The sequence below is a fragment of the Carya illinoinensis genome, chromosome 11 (genome assembly GCF_018687715.1).
Source record: "Carya illinoinensis cultivar Pawnee chromosome 11, C.illinoinensisPawnee_v1, whole genome shotgun sequence".
NCBI classification, from domain to species: Eukaryota; Viridiplantae; Streptophyta; class Magnoliopsida; order Fagales; family Juglandaceae; genus Carya; species Carya illinoinensis.
The window spans coordinates 26363726-26385710 of NC_056762.1; the positions used below are offsets into that span (position 1 = coordinate 26363726).

Consider the following 21985-nt stretch of genomic DNA (forward strand, 5'->3'; position numbering starts at 1 on the left):
GAACGCGAATCTCATATCAACATCACAGGCTGCCAACACATTTTAGTTAACTCAGTGATGCTGAGATATATACGCATTAGTTGCCTCGGCAGGCGCCATGCGTCAATATAAGTCCTGTCAATTGCTTCATAACATTTCTACACTATAACATGTCAACCGCATCTCGCTTTCCTTGACTCAGAGTATGAATTTTTTTTTACCTCAAACCATGAATAATGTCTGGGATTGCCTTCAATATAAGGCGCCACGCCAACGACATGTGTAGGTGCAATCACCTGAGGTGCAAGGCGACATAGTGCTCACATCATTGCGCCGACATGTCGATTAACAATTTTACTCGAATGTTAAAACAGTCACCTGTGACTCGCTGAACTGTCCCATGTCTGACGGTAAATGCAAACATTGCAACAGCTTCCTTTACGGAAACCTCTCTCGTCAATTCCAAAATTGCATCTGTGCGTAATATATTGCATAACGCTTGGAATGCATAAACTTCCATCCAGAACATATTTCTACAATTCTTGGAATGCCCATTGAGGATTGCGACTATATACTCTCGTCTGCGTAAGCCAATGTTATGCTGCGACATTCTCTCAACCACTTACCCTATAGATTCCTCCTCTTCTACGGCAGCCAATAGAATGGCCATGTGATCCAAATATGTGTTATCTTGCCTCCTCCATTCTTGGTATTCATCCCACGTTTGATCAAAGTCACTACTCGATACACCTTCAGTCGTGTTGTTGGCCTTCACCTGGGGCTCATTATTTGAACTACTTTCTCTTTCCATACTGCGCTATATCAAATAATTAGGTTAAGAACACTTTGCCATGGCAATCATTATTTCAAAATAAGCGTGTCCTTAGTATTGTAATGAATATCCAATAAAATATTTATTATCCTAGTGCACATGAGCCGTCTAATATATAACTTGTAAATTATATGGTGGCACAAAAATAATATAAAGACAATAATATATAATAAGTTGCAATTTAAATAATATGCAAAATGAATTAAATCGTTACCAAATTATACAAATAATCTCACAATAGAAAATGTCATCAACCATAGAAGAATGTAAATAAAAGCATAAATGGGCCGCATCAAATGTAAACATAGATAAACTAAATACTAAACTAGATAAACTCAATGTAGCATTGCCCTACGTTACATCACTGCAACCCGTGGATCCAACTAATTTTGCGGTCCGGTGGCATTTCAAGGAAGAACTCCTGCGCATCGTTATTCATCAAAATCCCTACTACTCGTCCATAATGATCCATAGCAGGGGTGGGTTGATGTCATTTAGAAACTTAACGCATTTAGTTGCCATAGAAGATGATAAAATGGATGCAATCTGATTGAATCCTTCTTCTCCTTTACTACGCTTTCTACTACAATGCTCATCGAACATCTTCTTGTCTAGCTCAGCTCTTGCGGTGGCATTGGCGACCATAACTTCCAGAGCTTTGCTAAGTTCTAGGGAAATGCCACCCTGGAGCGGCTCCCTTCTACGGCGGCAAGTACTCCCTGCCTGTCTACGGGCCAGGCCATCCATATCTATGTCCACCTCATCTAAGTCAATGGGCACATCCGTGGCAGTTCCCAGTATAGGGCCTCATGCCCTCAGCTCCTCCTCAAGGCGGTCTTCCTCCTCACAGGTGGGGGGTTCTTGTGTTGAGGCATAATGAAGGACCCCTGTGGCCATAGACTGATCGAAAATCGTACAGAGAAGATTTTAATCTTGACATTCATTCGTCTTGAACTTCCTCCATTTGCTTTGCACCTAACATAAGCAAAATTTATTAGAAGGCATGCATACAATATGCATTTGGAATGAAATCCTCAACAACACTAATAAATAATGTCGAGAAATTAAATTATGAAAACTAAATGTAGTTTACCCGTATTGCATTAGCCCAATGCTCCTCAGTGGTAATTACAGTTTTCGTTTCTAGGTTTCAACCCATTCCTATTTAACCCATGAGATCAGTGAACAGTCATTGCCTTTGTTGCAAGCGAGTAATTTTCCCTCTTATTTGTGCTGCATCAATTGTCTTCTTCCCAAGTTTAGTAATTATTTTTATTAGATAATAAACTAATATAATATAATATTAGATTTTTATTAGATAATAAACTAATAAACTAATATAATATAATCCAAATAAAACAAACATGCAGGTATAGTAGATAATACAAGTAAGATAATCACATCAACCGTAACTTTGGCACTCTCTTCTTTATTATATTTCTTTCCTTTTCTTCTTGACATATTATTTAAATGCATTGGTTATATCAACAATGTGGACTGGTATTGTATGTGGTGATTTTAAGTATATTTTATTGCTGGCAATGTGCTAAACAGTCACTTGTTCAATTTAGGACATAGGATAAGCACAAGATGTTAATATATAATTAAATAACGGAAACTCTCTTGCAATTTAAATAACACGACATTTACATAGTAGATATAAAAGATGTTAATATATAATTTTTTTAAAAATATGAAAGGAAATGTTCAGGGGAATAAAAAATTTATGCCATAGAAAATGCATGGTTGATAGATTACCATCATGGGCAGGGGAATTGTTGGTTTGGTAGTCCCATAGAAAACTCAAAGGAAAATAGTGTATGGCTGGTTTTGCCCTTGATTTTCAGTAGTTGATCACACAAAGAAGTAATTTTAGTCCAATGAAAGATGAAATTGAAGATAGAAACGTAAATGGGTTGATTTGAAGTAAAACAGAATGCATATCAGAAAATTTCTGCACTGACGTGTATAACCAGGAAGTTGGTTGTATTCTTGTTTCAAAAATCATTTCCTTTAACCATAAGCCTAACAACACAAGCAAAGGATACTATTGTTGAAGAAAAATTTCTAAGGACTTGACTCACAAAAATGGGCTAATTTGAACTAAAACAGAATGTTTGGGAGAAAAAATCTGCACTTACGTGTACAGCTAGCAAATTGGTTGTATTCTTGCTTCAAAAATTCTTTCTTTTAACCTTAAGCCCAACAACACAATTAACATTGTTCTAGTATTGAAGAAAAATTCGAAAGAAGCGTCATTTTTGTGTAGACATGGCATAAAAACAGCCTTTTAAATTATGCATCTCTCGGTAAGCCAGAAATTGAAAGAGGAAAACTTACTAGTTTGAGTGAAATCTTTGGTTGTTTACTTGAGTTATTAGTTTGGGAAGATAACTCACAACTAGACACTGATTTCTAAGGACTTGACACACAAAAATGAAGGGTTTAACTAAATTAAAAAAGGAACTTAGGGAGAGAAAAGGAAAGCTAAATTTACTACAGAAACTTCGCACTCCTAGACCAAAGAGAGCATAAATGCCAGAAAATCATGTTAGGTGTCACCCCATCAAGCTGTAGGTTGCTCGAATTTTACTTATTTCTAACTTCGCATTGGTTGGTTATACACTTATCTAAGCAAGTATTAGATGAAAAACCTAAGAACAAATGAAGTTGGCAGACATCGTGACAGAATATGTTGCAGAAAATCTCAGAAGTTGAAACCGTGTTGCTGTTGTCTTTTTTATGCAATATGAGAAGTAAAGAGAGGAAAAATGATGGAGTTTCATAACAAACTGAAATATATCTTCTTCCAAATTAAATTTAAAGTAGAGTTCTAGCCTTATAAGGCAAACCTAATAATTTCATACATCAACCAAACTACAACTGCCCACCTATTAGCCCCAATGTCTGCATAATCTAAAATTTGTCAACATATCAATACCAATCAAATAATGTAGAGCTGATTTACAAAATAACAAGGCCCCATCAACTCAAAGAATAACAAAATCCAAAATAAATAACTTTTCTTAAGTAGGAAATAAGACTTGAAATCAGTGTAACTATTGTCAAGATTTCAATACTCCTCACTTTCAATATATCTTTTGTCTTATATTACTCCTATTTCCCTTACTAAAGCAATTTATGGTGGTGCCAATTACTAGTAAGGCACTGCTGCAGCCTTTTCCCCCTTGAAACTTAGGACTAGGTGGCGGTTTGCAAGATAAGGTCATATATGGTACCGAAGATAATCACCAACCTTGTATTCCTTTTGTTAAAAATACTTCAGAGATGTTTGGTTTCACTCAAGGTTGCTTACCCATGCATAGATGGGATTAAACACTCTTCTCGAGAAAGCTGGGTAACAAGGGTTTTTCTTTCTTGTTTACCATGATAAGTTAATCTCTGCCTACTATTGTGAAACTGCCTAAAGATTTCATGGTTTATTTCAGGGCTAAAATCGTTTTCGGGTTAAACGCTCTTAATGGACGATCCATAAATTTTGATGTATCTGCCGAGGGAGATTGGAACTATACAAATGCTAAATCTTTCATCCGTTATACTGTTAGAAAGAACTACACTATTCATGGTTGGGAGCTGGCTAAGAAAAATATTTCTTGTTATTGTTACATTAATATGCTAAGTCCATCTTCAAAAACACTTTCTTATCCTACAAACTCCATGCAAGATCTTAAAACTACACCAAAAAAAAAACAAACTCCATTCGTTGCTGACATAATATGATGTTATGAAATCATATTTCTGAGGTCTGTTTGGTACCCTGCATTTCTTCACTCATAATCTTCCAAGTTTAATTCTAATCATGGAATTGTCCTTGGTACGTTTTCTGTCAATCATTTATGAAGAAAAAATTAAACTCTTTACTGTTCGGAAATGAGTTGTCAAGGAGTGGAGTCGGCACGAGAATTGCAATAGATCAATATGCCTTGGACACTATTGCTTTGCAAAGCATAGTCCAAAACATTTACAAGGAGATCGAACCTAAGCCACTAATCATAGCACCTGGAAGCTTCTTTGATGCAAACTGGTTTCAAAAATTCATTGCTAAGACGACCAAATCTTTGGATGTTGTCTCCCACCATATATATAATTTGGGGCTAGGTATCTTGGGTTGAGCAAACTAATTTTTGAGTCTTATTTCAGTTCTGAGTCTCTCTAATAGATTACATGAAATTACAAGAGTTGATACGCACCTTGTTGAAAAGATTCTTAACCCATCCTATCTTGATGGTGAGGCTAATACATTTAGAAGTCTCCATAAAATCCTCAAGAGTTCTGTAACTTTAGCAAATGCATGGGTTGGTGAGTCGAGAGGGGCTTACAACAGTGGCCATAATGTTGTCACAAATGCATTTGTGTTTAGTTTCTAGTAATTTAGCTACACTCAACAATTAAAGTATTAGGTTTTCTTATCAATTCTAGCTATGATAATGTTTTTTTGGATGCAATAATCAGGTATTTGGATCAGCTTGGAATGACATATGCTCATGACACAAAAACTTACTGCAGACAGACATTGATTGGTGGAAACTATGGTTTACTCAACACCACCACCTTTGAATCAAACCTCGATTACTACAGGTTAGAGTTTTTTCAGCCCTAACATGTCAGACTCCAAATCCACAAATCTGAAACCTTAAATTTAATATCATCTACAATGTTTTTCTTCTTTCAATTTAATTATTAACTTTTGCATGGGTGTACCTGAAGCTATAACATAGATTCTTGAAACTATTTCATACTAGAGCATCACAAATAATCTTGATGTAGAAGTAAGATTAAAATTTTGTTGCAAATCTCATCATTTATCATATTTGGCTTTACACTATCGTTATTCCCATTTATAATGATAAGAACTAATTAGAAAATGATTTAAAAAATAAGAAAAACTACTGAGCAATGAATCTGATACTCTGCATTCTTCATACCAATGCTTTTCTTTGGCACCGATTAATGGGAAATAACATTCTGTCAACAAGCTTTTCTGGAACAAAGAAGATATGTGCTTATGCTCACTGTGCAAAATATTCAGTAATATGCATCCACATTCAATTCTCAAAATAGGTGTGTATGGTCTGTTTGTGATCTAATCAAAATGAGGTTCTTCATCATGCAGAACCCAGTATATACGCAAATCATCCATCAGCATAGAACAAGATCAGGATGTTGATTTATATGCTATTAGTTATTTTGTACCACGATATTCTTCACAAACATGCAAGAATAATGAACAAATTATTCAAAAAAAGTGGAGTTGATTTGTGCTTACCATTCTCGGCCTTGTGATGGCGAACATGGTCACTGCAAGTGTTGGGTGTCTGGACGCAATACGAAGGTGAATGACAGAAGTGGATCTCATCTGTATTCTGCCTTTCTGCATGGTTGTTTTATAATGGAGGGTTCAACTGTAATCAGATCATAGGGGCATAGGTTCGCTGTGTGAAGATCTCGAATCCGAATCTTCTCAACCAGCTACGGTGCAATTTTGACCACAACATCAATCACCCACGTACGACACCTATGATAGCACCCGGCACTGAGGAGAGTCACTGCTTCCACAGTTGTCTATTGATTTTGCATTTTAACCCTTGGACGTTGCAGACTTGGCTAGAGAAAGGGAGAGGGAGAGGGAGAGAGAGATGTAAGACCGGGAGCTGCAACCACAAAGAGAGAGAGAGAGAGAGAGAGAGAGAGAGAGAGAGAGAGAGAGAGAGGTCAAGCTACTCAAACGAAGCAAGAGGTCCCCTCAAATTGCTATAGAGGTCCGCTCAAATTGTTGTAGAAAGATCCGATTGGAGAAAGGTGTGGCTTGGGGAAGATGAGGGTGATGGTTGTCGACAAAAAGGGAGAGAGAGAATGGTTGATGAAAAAAGTTATTTCAAAAGAAAGTAGAATTTAGGCTACAGTAATAGGAACATTAGTTGAAGTGTGTTTGAGTATGTTTAAAGTGTTTGGGGGATGAAAACACTTCAACCGTACGAACTCACCTAAAAAATCTGAGATATGTCTGTTACCCAAACTAACCCTAAGGGCACCTCCATGGTGGTTTGTTGTGCCAACCAAGTCACATGCACAACAACCAATTTACATGTACAACAAACCCAATAAGGTGTAGTTTATATGGTCATCCATCAAATATATGTATTTATAACACTCACCCTTAGATGATCATACACAAAGATTATGTCTCATTAAAACTTTGCCAAAAAAACCAATGGGAAAAACTTGTGGTAAAGGAAAACAAGTACAACATTCTAACGTGTCTTTAAATACTTTAGAATTGCCTCATTAAAACCTTGACAAAGAAAATTCAGTAGGATAAAACCTTAACGAAAGAAAAAAAGTACAATCCATCTTATTATTTTCTTTCCCTCAAATATATGTAGAGCTTCAATGTCTTTATAGTTAAAGAGCCTTGCGTTGATGTATTTCAAATATTGAATACCAACTCTTTAAATGATGTAGATGGTAAAGTTTTGACGAACAAACTCGCCATATTAATTTAAGATAGTTTTAACATTAAATTCACTACTCTTTTAGAGTTGTGCTCTTCTAGAATTCTTGTGTATAACATAGTTTGGCAAAATATATTCACTATTCTTCTGGAGCCGTTTAGGCCAGATAAGCACCGCAAGATATTCATTACCCTTCTAGAACTGTTCAAACTAGACAAGTATCACAGAGCTATAAGGCTACATCTCTTATCTCTTATAGAGATATTCAAATGTGTCACAGGGCTATGAGGCTAGCTCTATTTGTCTCTTGTAGAGAGATTCAAATTTATTTGTTAGAGACGATGTGTCAATAGAGACGTTATGAAGATTTTGAAAAACTCTAGATTTCTATTTAAATGATCATCATTTCTCATCAGAAACTCACGGGAGAAGGATATTCACGAGAAAAGATGATATGAACTCACAAAATTAGAATCTCTTGAACCCACAATCAATTTGAAAAATTCTCCCAAGAAAGCTAAATCAAATCAATGGATGAAGAATCTAAACCCGTTGAGAACTTGTTTCAAGAACCCATCAAAAGAAATTATCACATTGTTTCTTAATCTTGTCTTTGTTTATCCATAACAATGTTATGGCTAGACAGTTTCCTTCCGTCAATGTTCCAGATTTGAATCAAGAACTATTCGTGCCTCAGCCCTCAATTTACTCTCTTGAGGATGTTAATCTTATAATAGGAGTAGAAATGCATTTTTCTACACCTGGTTTGATTCTAATGTTATTGCAGAATCAAAATTTCTTAGTGCTCAATAAGTTGCCTCTGTTATGATCATGTCTCAAAGGTTATTAGCGAGGGTGAATGAGGTCAACCAACTCAATAATCAAATATCTAAGTTGAGTCAGATGCTCTTTGTGAAGAGCCATAAGAACAAGAAGCTAAAACAAAAGAATAAGGAGCTAAAACAGTTTGCAGAATGATATGCTCGTGATCTTCAACACTATATAGAGAATCTGGAAAGAGGTGGGGCTCAAATACAGGATCAGCAGTGGCAGATATCTGAAAAAGTCCAACATCTTAGAAAGTACGGACAAGCTGCATTTAATTTGGCCATGGATATCTAAAGAAGTCCAATGTCTTAGAAAGTATGGGCAAGCCACATTTAATTTTGTCAGTCTAGTAAATGACTGCAGGCTATCTGTGTTTAGCTATCTTGTATCAAGATATATAATTTTGTCTTGCTTTCATGATTTTCTCTATAAAAGAAGTATTCAACTCATCTTCATTCGTATTTCATTTTCTTCATTTTTATGTAATCAATTTGCATTCTTACTCTGCAATTTCTTTTGCAATAGCTTAGCAATCTTTTCATGATCAATATATGAGGCATTCTATACCTTGATCACAAGTTGTTTACGCATCTGCCATAGGTGTTATAATGTAATCTAAAAATGATCTGACTAATAAGTTAGATGATGATGCTATTTATGAGCTTATGAGTCTCGGTACCCGATACTCATTAACCATTGTCGTATTTTCTCGACCACTACAATCTAAAACTTGTGAGATTGACAAACTCAATGAGAAAATTTATATCATTCAACAATTTCTTCATGAGTCCAACATGAAGGTATGAGCAATAAAATAAGAGAATAAGAATTTAAAAGTCTTGTTTGACTCTTCTTTCCGATTGCCTACTCCTTTAGATAGGTATGTCATACAAATCTATAAAGAGCAAGATTGTTTAAAGAATGAGGAGAAGAGCCTCAAATTTTTGTAAATTTGTTTTGGGATAATAAAATAATATTCCATAAAATTTACATTGTGTTTCTATCTTCTGGTAGATGTTTTGTGTGCTCCATTCTATTTCTCTTTTAATTATACACCATTTCTTATACAACTGTAAGATGAATCTAAAATAAAAATTATATTTAAGAAATGATATTTCAAAACAAATAATTTTATTCATCTCCCCCTCAAAGCCTAAAGGGTTTCTCATTTAGATTTCAAATATGTGCAACTTTCATGAGTTCTTCTAGAGTATCAATGACATTTAAATCATCTATATAGACTATAATAAAAGTTAATCTAGTTATTGAAAATATATGGACAATTGGATTATTCTCGAACAGTTTGTTCCACATGTGTTTGAATTTCTTTTGATCATATAAAGATTTTTTAAACTTAATAAAATAAATATTTTGGGACTATATACTTCATACATTTCATATCTAGTAATCTATATAAATATATAGTTAATCATGTGTACCCAAACTCTTTATAACTATCAAGCTAATAAAAATCTTAATGTAATTTTATCCACTTCATGGGCATATCAATATATGATTTTTGCGAGAAACCGACTTGTGATTTATATATCACATTTTTTATTTCTTTTTTACAAATATCCACTAATATTCAACAAGCATCACCCATTAGGTGTTTGGACTATAGGTCCATATATATCACATTTTACTAGTGAAATCAATTCTGTAGGAATTGTTTTTTTCTATTTTGTTAAATATTTCTAAGTCGATATTTTTCAACAGCTTCTTTATTTATTTTTTATTATCACTTCTGGTGACATCAAATGAAAATATATTGTCGACAATAATTCTTATTTCTATCAAATAATTCTCTCGTATTTGTATAATATATCGAAATTTGTTATTTTATGTACCTTTTCCTCTTTAGGAGTTTTCTCTTTAGAAGATTTTATTTTAAAAGAATTTTGTACAGAAAGTTTGGATAAATCTTATAATTTTTATTGCCTATATTGTGGGTATAGCCTCTTTAGGGGTACTGATATCTTTTCTTTATGCTTTTCTCTTTGGGGATATTTTATCTTTTATATCAATAAGCCTCTCACGCTTTCAGGCATGTCTTATGTTCATTTTACTATTAAATTTCTTAATTGTCCTAAACGAACTTAATCCTCGCTGGGGTATTAGTAGATAGAATATGAGACTTTTTTATCTTCTTGCATCTATCAATTAATTTACAATAAATGATCATTTGAACTTCCAGTTCACATAAATTTATATGATAGTCAAGATGATGTCGAATTATTTCATCTTATTTGTTTTGATGTTTTAAACAATTTTTCTTCCCCTCATGGCTGGAAGACTTTATAGTAAAAGAATCTTCTAGTTTTTTAATGGATGTTCATATGAAAATTATTTGATTTATCATATTTGATTTCGGATGATCAAGTTAATCATGAAAATAACAAAAATATTTTGAATTATAACACTTCTGATGCATCATAATATTTGATTCAATAGTTGTATAATATAATCTTAAAGAGAAAGTTGACAGTTTTTCTAAGAGGAATTTCTGGCCAGAAATCATAGAAGTATTTATTATTGCCTTCGTTGATAGTTTCAACATAATAACCATTACGACGAATATCTTTAAAACTTAGTAAATTTCTTTTAGATTTTAAAGAATACAAAACATTGTCGATACAAAATTTTGTTCCTTTTGGTAACATTATATTTGCTCTTTCGAAGCCTTTAATTAAATTCTAAGAATCGAATATGGTATTGACATTAGCTCTATTCAATGTTAAACATTGAAAATATTTCTTATTTTTAAGAATTGTATGTGTGGTATAATTGTCTACAAGACATACAATCTCTATTAATTTTCTTTAAATTGATCAATTCATCAGTAAAACCCATGCTCCTTTATAAAAACAAAAACACATATAAAACTTTATTAATTTAAAGGGAGATTACAATTGATCAATTTACAAAGAAATCATAATCATCTAGGTGGATAAGATCCATTCCATTTGGAGTATAAACTTTGATCTACTAGATTTTTGTGATCAGAGAAATTCATTTCGACCCCATTTTCATTTTTTTTAATGGAGGCCTAGTATTGGTTTACCAAATGTTTTAGTGTACGACAGGTAAGTAGCCATTGTCCATTCATACCACATCTATAACATTTATCTTCATATTTCTTTGTAGGCTTATTCTGTAAGCCTTTATTTTCATCATGTTTTGTCTCAGTGTTGTTCCACTTTCGATAGTATACAAAGTTCTTCTTTGAGTAATATTGAGTACGGTATCCTTGATTCTTATAACTTTTCCTACCACATCCACGACCCTGTCCTTGTCTGAGATTTCTTTAATGATTATAAAATGAGGTTCTATTTGCTTCAGGGAATGGAATAGAACTAATTGGACGAGATTGATGATTTTTTTTAGTAAAAACTCATTGTTTTGTTCAGCCACTAATAAAAAAATATTATTTCAAAATATCTTGTGAATTTACGCTCTCGATATTGCTGCTGCAAGAATGCATTTGATATATGAAATGTGGTATATGTTTTTTCTAACATATTCTCTCATCAATGACTTTCTCTCAACATAATTTCAGCTTTGAATTTATTTTAAAAATTGCATAATTGTATTTAGACACTGTTTTAAAATCTTGCAACCTCAGGTGCATCCAAGTATAGACGTATCTCTCCCTCAAGCTGTTCTACAGAATCAAGAGATATTTTATAGTAAGATACTCAGTTTTCAATTCTTCATGTAAATTATGGCGAAAAAAAAAATCATTATTTTGGCACAATCCTGCATGGACGATTCATTTCCTTCTTGGATGGTATTTCCAATAGTTCATTGCATCAAGATAGATCTCAGTATCCAAGATCTAAGATAAGTAATTATTGCTAGAAATATCAAGATCAACAAATTCTAATTTTGAAAGATTTGACATTTTTTATAACAAATATATTAAATATATAACTGGTATATAAACTATGGGAATATTAATTTACCACAGATATAACTTGTATGTAAACTATGAAATATTAATTCACCACAAATAATAATAATCAAGTGGTATAACTGACCATATGCATAATATATCTTACTAGAGATTAGAAATTTAAAAAATACTACTGCTAGCTAGAGTCTCGTGCCGATAATATTTTATAAAACTAAAGAGAAGTAGCAAATGATTTTTTTTTTTTTTTTGAAAAAGCTAATCTCATTAATCACGGTATCATAATCAACATCACACTCTATGGTAGAATAAGCATAGAGACAAGAGATTACACCAACTCTGAAACCACAACAGACTTAATACAATGAGGACATGTTTCAATGTCATAGATATCTTCAGATTCTTCAAAAGCAGCTTTTGCTAATTGGTGGGCAGCCTTGTTTGCTTCTGTCTTGATGTGAGAAGCTATCCACTTGATGCTTGAGTTTAGCACTTGTCATGCATCTTCAACCAGGCAGCCTCCCAAGCTCCAGTCCAGACCTTCGCTTAACAACAAGTCCACTACATGCTTTGAATCACCCTCTAGACAGACATGTTCCAGACCAAGTTCTTTGCAAAAAATTGTAGCCACAAGTAGTCCATAAGCTTCAGCATCCGAGGAACAACCTTTGAGAGGCCTTTGGGCACGGAGGGTACCTATAATTTGTCCTTGAAAATCTCTGACAATTACACCTATGCCAATGCGCCCCTCCTTTTCTTTGGCTGTTGCATCCCAATTAAGTTTGAACCAGTTCTTCTCAGGCTTCTTCCACCTTTGGATGACTACTGGTGCCTTCTCATGGTCTCCTCTTGATGATGTGAGAGACTCTTTGTGAGCAGTGAACTCCTCTATTGCCCTCTGGAACACTCTTGTAGGGTGCATGAAAGCTTTTCCATGTAGGGCTTCATTCCCCCTGGTCCAGATTTCTTTCAAGATGACAACACTCTATTCCAGCTCTGCATTATCTAAAGACTCTACAAGGAGTGACCACACATAAAAAATGAGATCACTCTGGCACGACATTTTTTGGATATTCTTGCTGCTCTAGTTCCAAACATCCTGTGTAGCAGTGCAACTCCACAAGGCATGGCTTGAGGTCTCAGGTGCTTGTTTACAAACAAAACATGAGCTATCATCAACAACCTTACTTCTTTTTAAGTTTTCCATGGTTGGTAGTGCTTTACTACAGGCTCTCCACACTAACATCTTGAAATTTGGGGGGACACTCATCTTCCAAATGCTCTTCCACACTTACTTGTCCCGAACTCTACTTGATGGCTCTCCTTCCAACTCACCCTCCAACTGTTGATGGAAATGGTTTCCACTCTTCACTGAGTATTGTCCATTAGTAGTATATGGCCACACCAGCCTGTCTTCTCTCCCTCCTATGCTAATTGAAATGACTTTGATAGCTTCAATCTCCCTTGTTGAGAATAGCTGCTGTAGGAGTGGGTCCTTCTAGTTTTTGAGTTGTGCATCAATGAGATCACTTACCTGTTCACACCAGCACTCAGCTGGTTGATGTGACACTATCTGGTATGCAGGGAGAGAGGGAACCCAACCATCATTCCATATGTTTACCTTATTTCCATTCCCTACCCTCCATAGGAGGCCTTTTTTAAGTACTTCCAAACCTGCATGGATGCCTCTCCAAGCAAAAGATGGTCTTGACCCCAATTCTGCCTCTAACAGGTTAGCCTTACTAAAGTACTTTTGTTTGAGGATCCTTGCAGCTAGAGATGTTGGATTCTCAAGGATTCTCCACCCTTGTTTTGAGAGTGAGCTAAGTTGAAACTCTTAAAATCTCTAAAGCCAAGTCCTCCACTCTCTTTGCTATGACTAATCTGTTTCCATTTGACCTATTGAATCTTTGAGGTTTCCTCATTGTAGCCCCACTAGCACTTCTTGATTGGTTGATTCAACCTTCTTGTTATTGAACTTGGAAGTAGAAAGATGCCCATGAAATAGGTAGGTATGGCTTGTAATACTGCTTTGAGGAGAACTTTTCCTGCTGTAGATAGGAATTTTGATTTCCAATTAGTCACACGGGCTCACGTTCTATCCACAAGGTTATGGAATTCTGAAACTTTTTTTCTGCCCACAAGTGCTGGTAACCCCAGATACCTTTCAAAATTGCTACAAAAGTTGACCCCTGCCAGCCTCAGAATCTGGTGTTTAACATCTTGTTTGGTATTTTTGCTAAAGAAAATGGTGGACTTTTCTTTTTTGAGCACCTGGCCTAAGGCCTTCTCATAAGTTGTAAGGATGTTAAAGCACAGTAAAGAGCTCTTAAGGGGTTGCTTGACAGAAAAGAAGGCTATCATCTGCGAAAAAAAGATGGTTGACTGAGATAGGGCCTCTTCCTATTGGTGCAGGTGTTATCAAGCCAGACTGTTCTGCTTGATTCAATAAGGCAGTGAGAGCTTCAGCACACATAATGAAGATGTAAGGGGACACATGATCACCTTGTCTAAGGCCTCTAGAGGGTCTAAACTTCCTTTGTGGTTCCCCATTAACCAGGATCGAGTATGAAACTGAGTTGAGGCAGGATTGGATGAGATTAATCTAGTGAAGTGGAAATTCCATCTTTATCATGGCTGCTTTGACAAAATTCCATTCTACTCTATCATATGCCTTACTCATGTCTAGTTTTAAGGCCATACATCCTTTTTTTCCTGACATCCTTGACTTCATAGAGTGTAAGGCTTCATATGCAACTAGAACATTATCTGAAATGAGTCTATTAGGCACAAATGCACTTTGATTCAAGGAGATGAGTCTAGGCAGTATTCCTTTCAACCTATTGGCAATGGTTTTAGAAACAATTTTGTAGACTACATTACAAAGGCTAATAGGTCTGTATTCACCAACTTTCTTAGGATTTTTTACTTTTGGAATGAGTGATATATAAGTGTCATTAACTTCTTGAAGAGACCCATCATGATTGAGGACCTGAAGAGAAACTGACAAACTTCTTCACCCACCACCTCCCAATGTTTATGAAAAAAATGGGCAGGGAACCCATCAAGACCTAGAGATCCTAAGGGGTTCATTTGGAAAGCTGACTCTCTTATCTCTTCCTTGGTGAAAGGGTGCTTGAGCCATTGTCTCATCTCACCACTCATTTTAGACTTCATTACCCCCAAACATTCTTCAAAACCAGATGGGCTAGATGAATTAAAGAGGGAAGAGAAGTAACCTGTGAATACCTCCCCTATTTCTTCCTACTCATAAACTGTCCTCCCTTGTGGGTCCTCCACACTTTTGATAGTATTTGTCCTTCTTCTTTGAGAAGCATGTAGGTGGAAGTAATGTGTGTTTCTATCCCCAAACTGTAGCCAGTGCTGCTTGGCCCTCTGACGCCATTTTAGCTCCTCAACAACCATTGAGTTTTCCACTTCTTTCTGTAATTGAATCAATGAAGGGATATGTGAGCCAGTACCAGTTTGTTGGATGTGTCTAATCTAGTCTAAGGCTTGTTTGGTGGCCTTGTGGTTAACTAGCTTACTTTTTTGTTGCCACTTTTGTAGACCCTTTTGGCATGACTCCAGCTTATGTCTCATAATTCCAGCACCATTCCCACCAATGTTAAAATTCTTCCACCCCTCTGCAACAATTCTTTGGCACTCTTCATTTAAATCCCAGGCTGCTTCATATCTAAAACAATACCCCTTCCTCTTTCTACCATTGCTTGGCTTCTGTTTTGTAACATGTAATGGGGAGTGGTCTGACTTTATTGCTACTAGTACATTACAGGTGCATTGCTGAACATCTGGTTCCACTCTTTGTTTGTCATTACTCTATCTATGCGCTTTTTTGTGAATTCCCTCCCACTTCTGTTGTTTGACCAAGTAAATTGAGGGCCCTGAGAGTGGATGTCACTGAGTTCATAGGTTTCTACTGCTTTTCTGAAATCTTCTATCTAGTTGTAAGGTCTTCTAGCTCCACCTTCCTTTTCCTTTTGGTGCAAGATTTCATTAAAATCTCCAGCACAAAGCTAGGCAATGGGAGGTGAAGTTTTTAGCATTACAAGTAAAGTCCAGCTGCTCTTCCTTTTTACAGTTACAAGATGTCCATAAAAGCCCGTGAATTGCCATGTATGGCTAGACTCTTCCTCTTTTATCAATGCACTTATGTGCCATTTTGTGTAGCTAATGACACTGACTTGCCATTCCTCCTTCCATAAAAGGGCAATTCCTCCACTCAGGTTAACACTATCGACTGCAAAATACCCATCCATCTTCAAAAGCAGCCTCACTTCCTCAAGTCTTTGTTTCCTGCTCTTTGTTTCCACCAAGAAAACTAAGAGTGGGCTCTTTTCCTTAGTAAGTTTCCTAAGGATTCTAACTGACTGAGGGTTCCCAAGCCCTCGACAGTTCCATGTTAAGAGACTCATGGATTATGGCAAGGCTGGATACCAACCTCTACCATTGGTTGTTTATTTTCATTGTGTTCCACCTTTCTCCTTTGTTTTTTCTTCTCATGTTCCTGCTCATCAATGTGTCTTTTGAGACTCCCTCTTGTACGAATCGTTATTGATTTATTAGAGATTTCTGTTAAGGCCTTCCTATTGTTCAGATCAGTGCTGGTAGCCCTATCTGGTGCAAGCCTTTTTCATTTCCTGCCCATAGGGCTTTCATCCTTCCTGATATTTTCCTTACCTGAACCAACATGTTGTTTGCTAGTAACTAGTCCCTCCTAAATGCCTAGTTCTGTTTGAATTCCCTCTGGTTTTGTTTTTGTAGCATGTATTGCTCGTTGCTGAGTTGTTATAATCTGTTTTACACCATGCAGAGTATTATTTGTGTCAGAGTCCAGATCCATACCTTTTGCTTGTGTATTGACTTGGTCTTAAGGATCAGCTTCCAGGCTGGCTGCCTCTTGGAGGTATGACACTTGCTGCACTGTTGGGACTTGACTTGCAAGACTTTCTCCACTGGGAAAGTCAACCTTAATAGTTGTAAAGTCCACATTGGATGATGGCTTCCTTGCTTCCTTCTGTGTCTTACCTACTCAAGGGTCTTGTTCCAGCTTTCCCGCTCCTGTCAAGTCATGCACATCCGAAGCATGTTCATGCACAGCAGTCTGGTTTCCCGACACTGACTCTCCCTTTGTGCCTATTCCACTCCCTCCTTGTTGCCTTTGGTGGTGGTTGCCACTATGGGAGCCACCATACTTACGGCTATCAAAGATGTTGGTATGCATTGGTTGGGCTCTAAGCCAAGAGCCAAATTGTAGTGGATGATTCTCTCCTTCATGTTGCTCGTACCTTTGTCTCATGCAGTTCTTTCCTTTATGATAGAGAGTCCCACATTGGAAACAAAAACTTTGTAACCTCTCATACTTAAATGAAATCCAATGTCATTGGTTATCAACCATCATCCATTTACCTCTCAGCAATGGTTTGTGAAGATCTATAGCAACTCTAACCCTCATGCATCGACCCCATGTACGTCCATCTGACTCAGTTTCCACTCTAATAACATGACCTATAGATGTCTCCAGTTTAGTGCCAATATCTTCTGTCATTGTTGCTAGTGGGAGGTTGTGCATTTGCACCCAAAAAGGCTCATAGCGAAATTTAAGGCTGTTAATGGACATTGAACCATCCAACTCTTGCAGTGTTAGCAGGCTTCAATCAAAGAGCCAGGGTCTCCCACTCAACATCTTATTTGTCCTCCAGATATTGGAACTCAATCAAGAAACACTGGTCACCTAGTTCCTTATATCTTACCCAACCCACCAACCGCCATATTTGGGACATGGTAGTTCACTGTTGACACTCTTCTCTATTAGAGCTCTCCCTACGATGCAGTGTTTCCCTTTCACATCTCCATGTTTGATCCCCTCCTGCTTAACATGGAAGCAGGCACTTTCTTCAGTTGAGAGATTTAGCCTCTCCCAATGTTTTGCTAGTTCCTCCTCCTCCATTTCTACTGTTACAGCTTGACAAGTGAACAAAGAAACTTTCGACAGAACTAAACTCACAAGATGTGAGACCAAAAACCTCCACGGGATGCCAAGAAGGCACTGAAACCTTACTCTGTCTCTAGAGAGCAGAGAAGGTACTCAAGTTTGATCATCGAGAAGTAGCAAATGATTGAAAGATTACAAAAGAGAAGAAGGAAGATTGAGAGATTGCAATATACTTAACTCTTCAAGAACTCAATATCATTCACCACTTTTCTATTTTTGTGTCTTATAAATGATCCTCAAGACATCCTTTTATAGGCAAATCCATGGTGGTTTGTTATGCCAACCAAATCACACGTACAACAAACCATCACATGCACAACAACTAATTCACATGCACAACAAACTATTACATGCACAACAACTAATTTATACACACAATAAACTATCACATGTACAATAAACATAATAAGGTGTAGTCTACATGATTATCCACTAAATATATATTTATAACAATTTTCTATTATTTAAAATATAGTGGTGTAAATTGTAAAATGTACTCTGGGATACTAAGCAGGGGTAAATTGGTCCCGTATTGGGATGATGGATCCATCATTTTCTCATACCGGATCACCCAAGTGAATTGGATCAAACTATTAGTTATCAGTCCGTTCAGTCTAAAATTATTTTATTTATTTTATTTCATCTTTTTTTATAAATAAATTAATAAAAAAATTATTTAAATTACTAAAATTAAAATTAAGTGAATTACTAATATAGATTATGTAACTAACTCATTAAAAATAATATTTAACTATAATTATATTTATAATATTGATATTACTACTTACTAACTTAGACTTCAGTGCAAAATTTTAAAAATCATACCATACTAACCAGTATGACGAGTATTTGCTATGCCAGAACAGTAACAGGCATAGAAGAGGTATGTGTTTCGTACTGGGTTAAATATCGGTCGTACCAGTGTGTTTCAGTCAATACCAACCAATTTTTGGTGTATCGGCCTAAAGTAATGTATTTTTATAATTAATGTAAAAATTTTGATTTTTCGTAATTTTCACTCTAATTCCCATATCTAAATACTATTTTCTTAATTTTCTTAATCCCGTTTTCTCAAAAACTGAAAATCAAATCCCTACTCCCCTTTTTGCGATGATAGGTGATTATTTTTTTTAATAATTGGACTAAGAACTTAGAAGTATTATTGAGTTTTATAAATATGTGTTTTAGCTTTTTAAGACTTGCATTGATGTTATTTTGAAATATAATTTATACATATATAATTAATTTATCTATATAAAAACTATTTCAAAAGAATATTCAAAACGGTATTATTACCAAAATATTTCATTCAAGTACCTTAACCAAAACGATTACCGGAATGGTATTAAAAAACTTTGCTTTATTATGCATAATTATTAATAATGTCTTCTATTAAAAATTAAAATTCTAATATTTTATATATGGTTAATGAATATAAAATAATTTCATTGTACATAGATTATTCATGCCAACTTAGATATTTAAAAATAATTAGATAATTACTTTAATTAAGTGTAAATAGTAGAATATATATGAATATACTATATATCAACACATATTATCATATGATTTATGATGCATTATTAATTTGATAGCATATATTATTTAACATTTAATATGATCAATGATAATGGATTAGATGAAAATTATATAATTAAATTATATAACTATTATATAAAATAATTTAAATATATATATATATATATATATTAATTCGGTCTGATTCGATCAAAAAATTACAGACTCTGAGATCGGACTGAAACCCATTTGTGTGACTAATCGCTCATTTTCTCTCAATTAGTCACAAGTCTCGTCTATACATTTTAAATCTCAAATCGTTGTTTTTAAATATTGCAAATGATTTTTAAATTGAACCAAGTTTTTTAAGATATTCCAAATATGTTAAGTGTCCAAAATTATTATAAATGGGGGTATTTTTAGCATTTTTTAACTAAGCATAATTTTCAAGTAAGCCTTTTTATATTTTGAAACCCCGAAAATAATATAGTTTTAACAAAGTATTTTATTTAAATGATTTTTTATTTCTTTAAGAATATTGTTTAATATTCATTATTTCATTTTTATGTTAGAAACTCTATTTATTAAGACTATTTATCTTAGAAATGTTTATTAAACTCATAATTTATTTTATGATGAAGATTACTATTTTTAGATAAAAAAAATAAAAGTCAAATTTTAAATTTAGTCCCATTGCATTTCTATTTCATCCTCCTATCATTTATTTAGTTTATTTCTCTTTATATGTTTAATCTCTACTGTTGTATTTGGGTTAGGGACTCCAAGATGTAGGGCGAGGATTAATTCTCTAGAAACCCTAATTCCCTCAATTTTTTCCCCTATCCTCTCTCTCCCCTCCCTCTGGCCATCACCCCCCCTTAAGCTGTCTCCCTTATCCCTCAGCTCCTCTCCTCATTGCACAACCGTTCGCCTCTATTGTCACCAGCCAGCACCACACACAACCCCATCGTAAGTCACCAACCAACTCTCTCTCTCTCTCTCTCTCTCTCTCTCTCTCTCCCTCTCCCTCCTTGGTTTCAGATCCTCTCTTTTCTCCCTCTCCCTCCTCTGTCGGCAATGCTGCCTCCAGCCACCGGCATAGCAACACACAACAGCACCAACGCCATTCACAACCCATAAACACTGAAGTTGTGAGCCCCAACCCTAACACCTCTCTCTCTCTTCCTTTGTTTCCCTTCCTCTCTCTCGGTAATCAACACATTGTCGCAGCATCCCCTCTCAAGCCGCTGTGAATAGTAACCCACACTGGCCCCCAGCGTGCACACACACACATCTCTCTCTCCATTGAGCATGTCCAGACAACACTCACTTCAGACTACATATTTTCCTCCACCCATCGAAGGCCAATGCCCAACGACCGCTCCTCACATGCCTCACGACCTGTGAGAGGGTAAAATCCCAGGGCCAAAGGACCATGCCTAACCCACCTGGTTGGGTTCTAGAGGACAAAAAGTGACAAGAGGGGTAAAGAGGCATGGGGTGTAGTAGGTAGAGGGTTGGACGCATGGAATCAGGGAGTAGGGTGGGCTATTAGCAGGGGTGTCAGGGAGGCATGGGGCGTAGGGGGTCAGAAGGCAAGGCAAGGGGTGTCAAGAGGCAAATGGATAGGGGGTCATCTTAAGGGGAGAAGCCCAGACAACTTCAGGGGATCATTTTCTTCTTCCTCAGCTTCAACTTTATCTTCTTCATCTCCTCCTTCAACCTCGCGATAGAGGGCTCTAGCCCAGATGTTCACCTCTAGCAAATACACCCGAGATTACCATTATACAGTGAGAAATGAGAGACCATGAGACTTCATTCTCCTCAAACGCCTGTGGACGTAGGCATTATACCGAACCACATAAATGTGTGCCCATCTCTGCATTTATTTTCCTTTCACCGCCATGAGTGTACGCAATGTCACCGCACAGCAGCCTCGGACTACTATCGAGGGCACCAGACCACACCATTTGAGGCCCGTATCACCTTAATGTACCAAGAACGGCTCTTTCTCCTCTTTCAACCTGTTGTGCGATTTTAGAGCATTAACATGACCTATCCCGCAAAGCCTACAACCACAAGCCACTAACCTCACGCCCAAACCCCAGAGTCACCACTGCTCAGCCCACCTCACCAACGTGAGTCCGCCACTGCATGCAGTGGTTGAGTAAGTAACAAAAATATAAGAACAATTATAAGTAATGAGAGAGTTATGTTTAGTGGATACCTTCTTTGCTTCAATTTCCTCACAAGAAAAGTGTCAAACTTTTCCATAATTATAGCACTTCAATTTGGACACTTGTCTTCGTAGAAGTGCTTGCCTTTGCGGCGCTTTGCTACGCTTTCATCTATTGGCACAAGACTATTTGCACTCCAATAAATATCTCATATTGCTTGCATTTAGACATAAATGCCTTGCGCTTTTC

At 36.0% G+C, this 21985-nt stretch overlaps 1 protein-coding gene and 1 pseudogene across 1 annotated transcript; one reads left to right on the forward strand and one right to left on the reverse strand.

Annotated features, from left to right (window-relative positions):
* The first annotated feature begins 1583 nt into the window (after positions 1–1583).
* On the forward strand, positions 1584–12486 carry LOC122282329 (annotated as a pseudogene).
* Positions 12487–12521: 35 nt separating this feature from the next.
* Positions 12522–12947, reverse strand: LOC122282330. Its single transcript, XM_043094290.1, has one exon. It carries the CDS (start codon positions 12945–12947, stop codon positions 12522–12524), a length of 426 nt encoding a protein of 141 aa, XP_042950224.1.
* Between the last annotated feature and the right edge of the window lie 9038 nt (positions 12948–21985).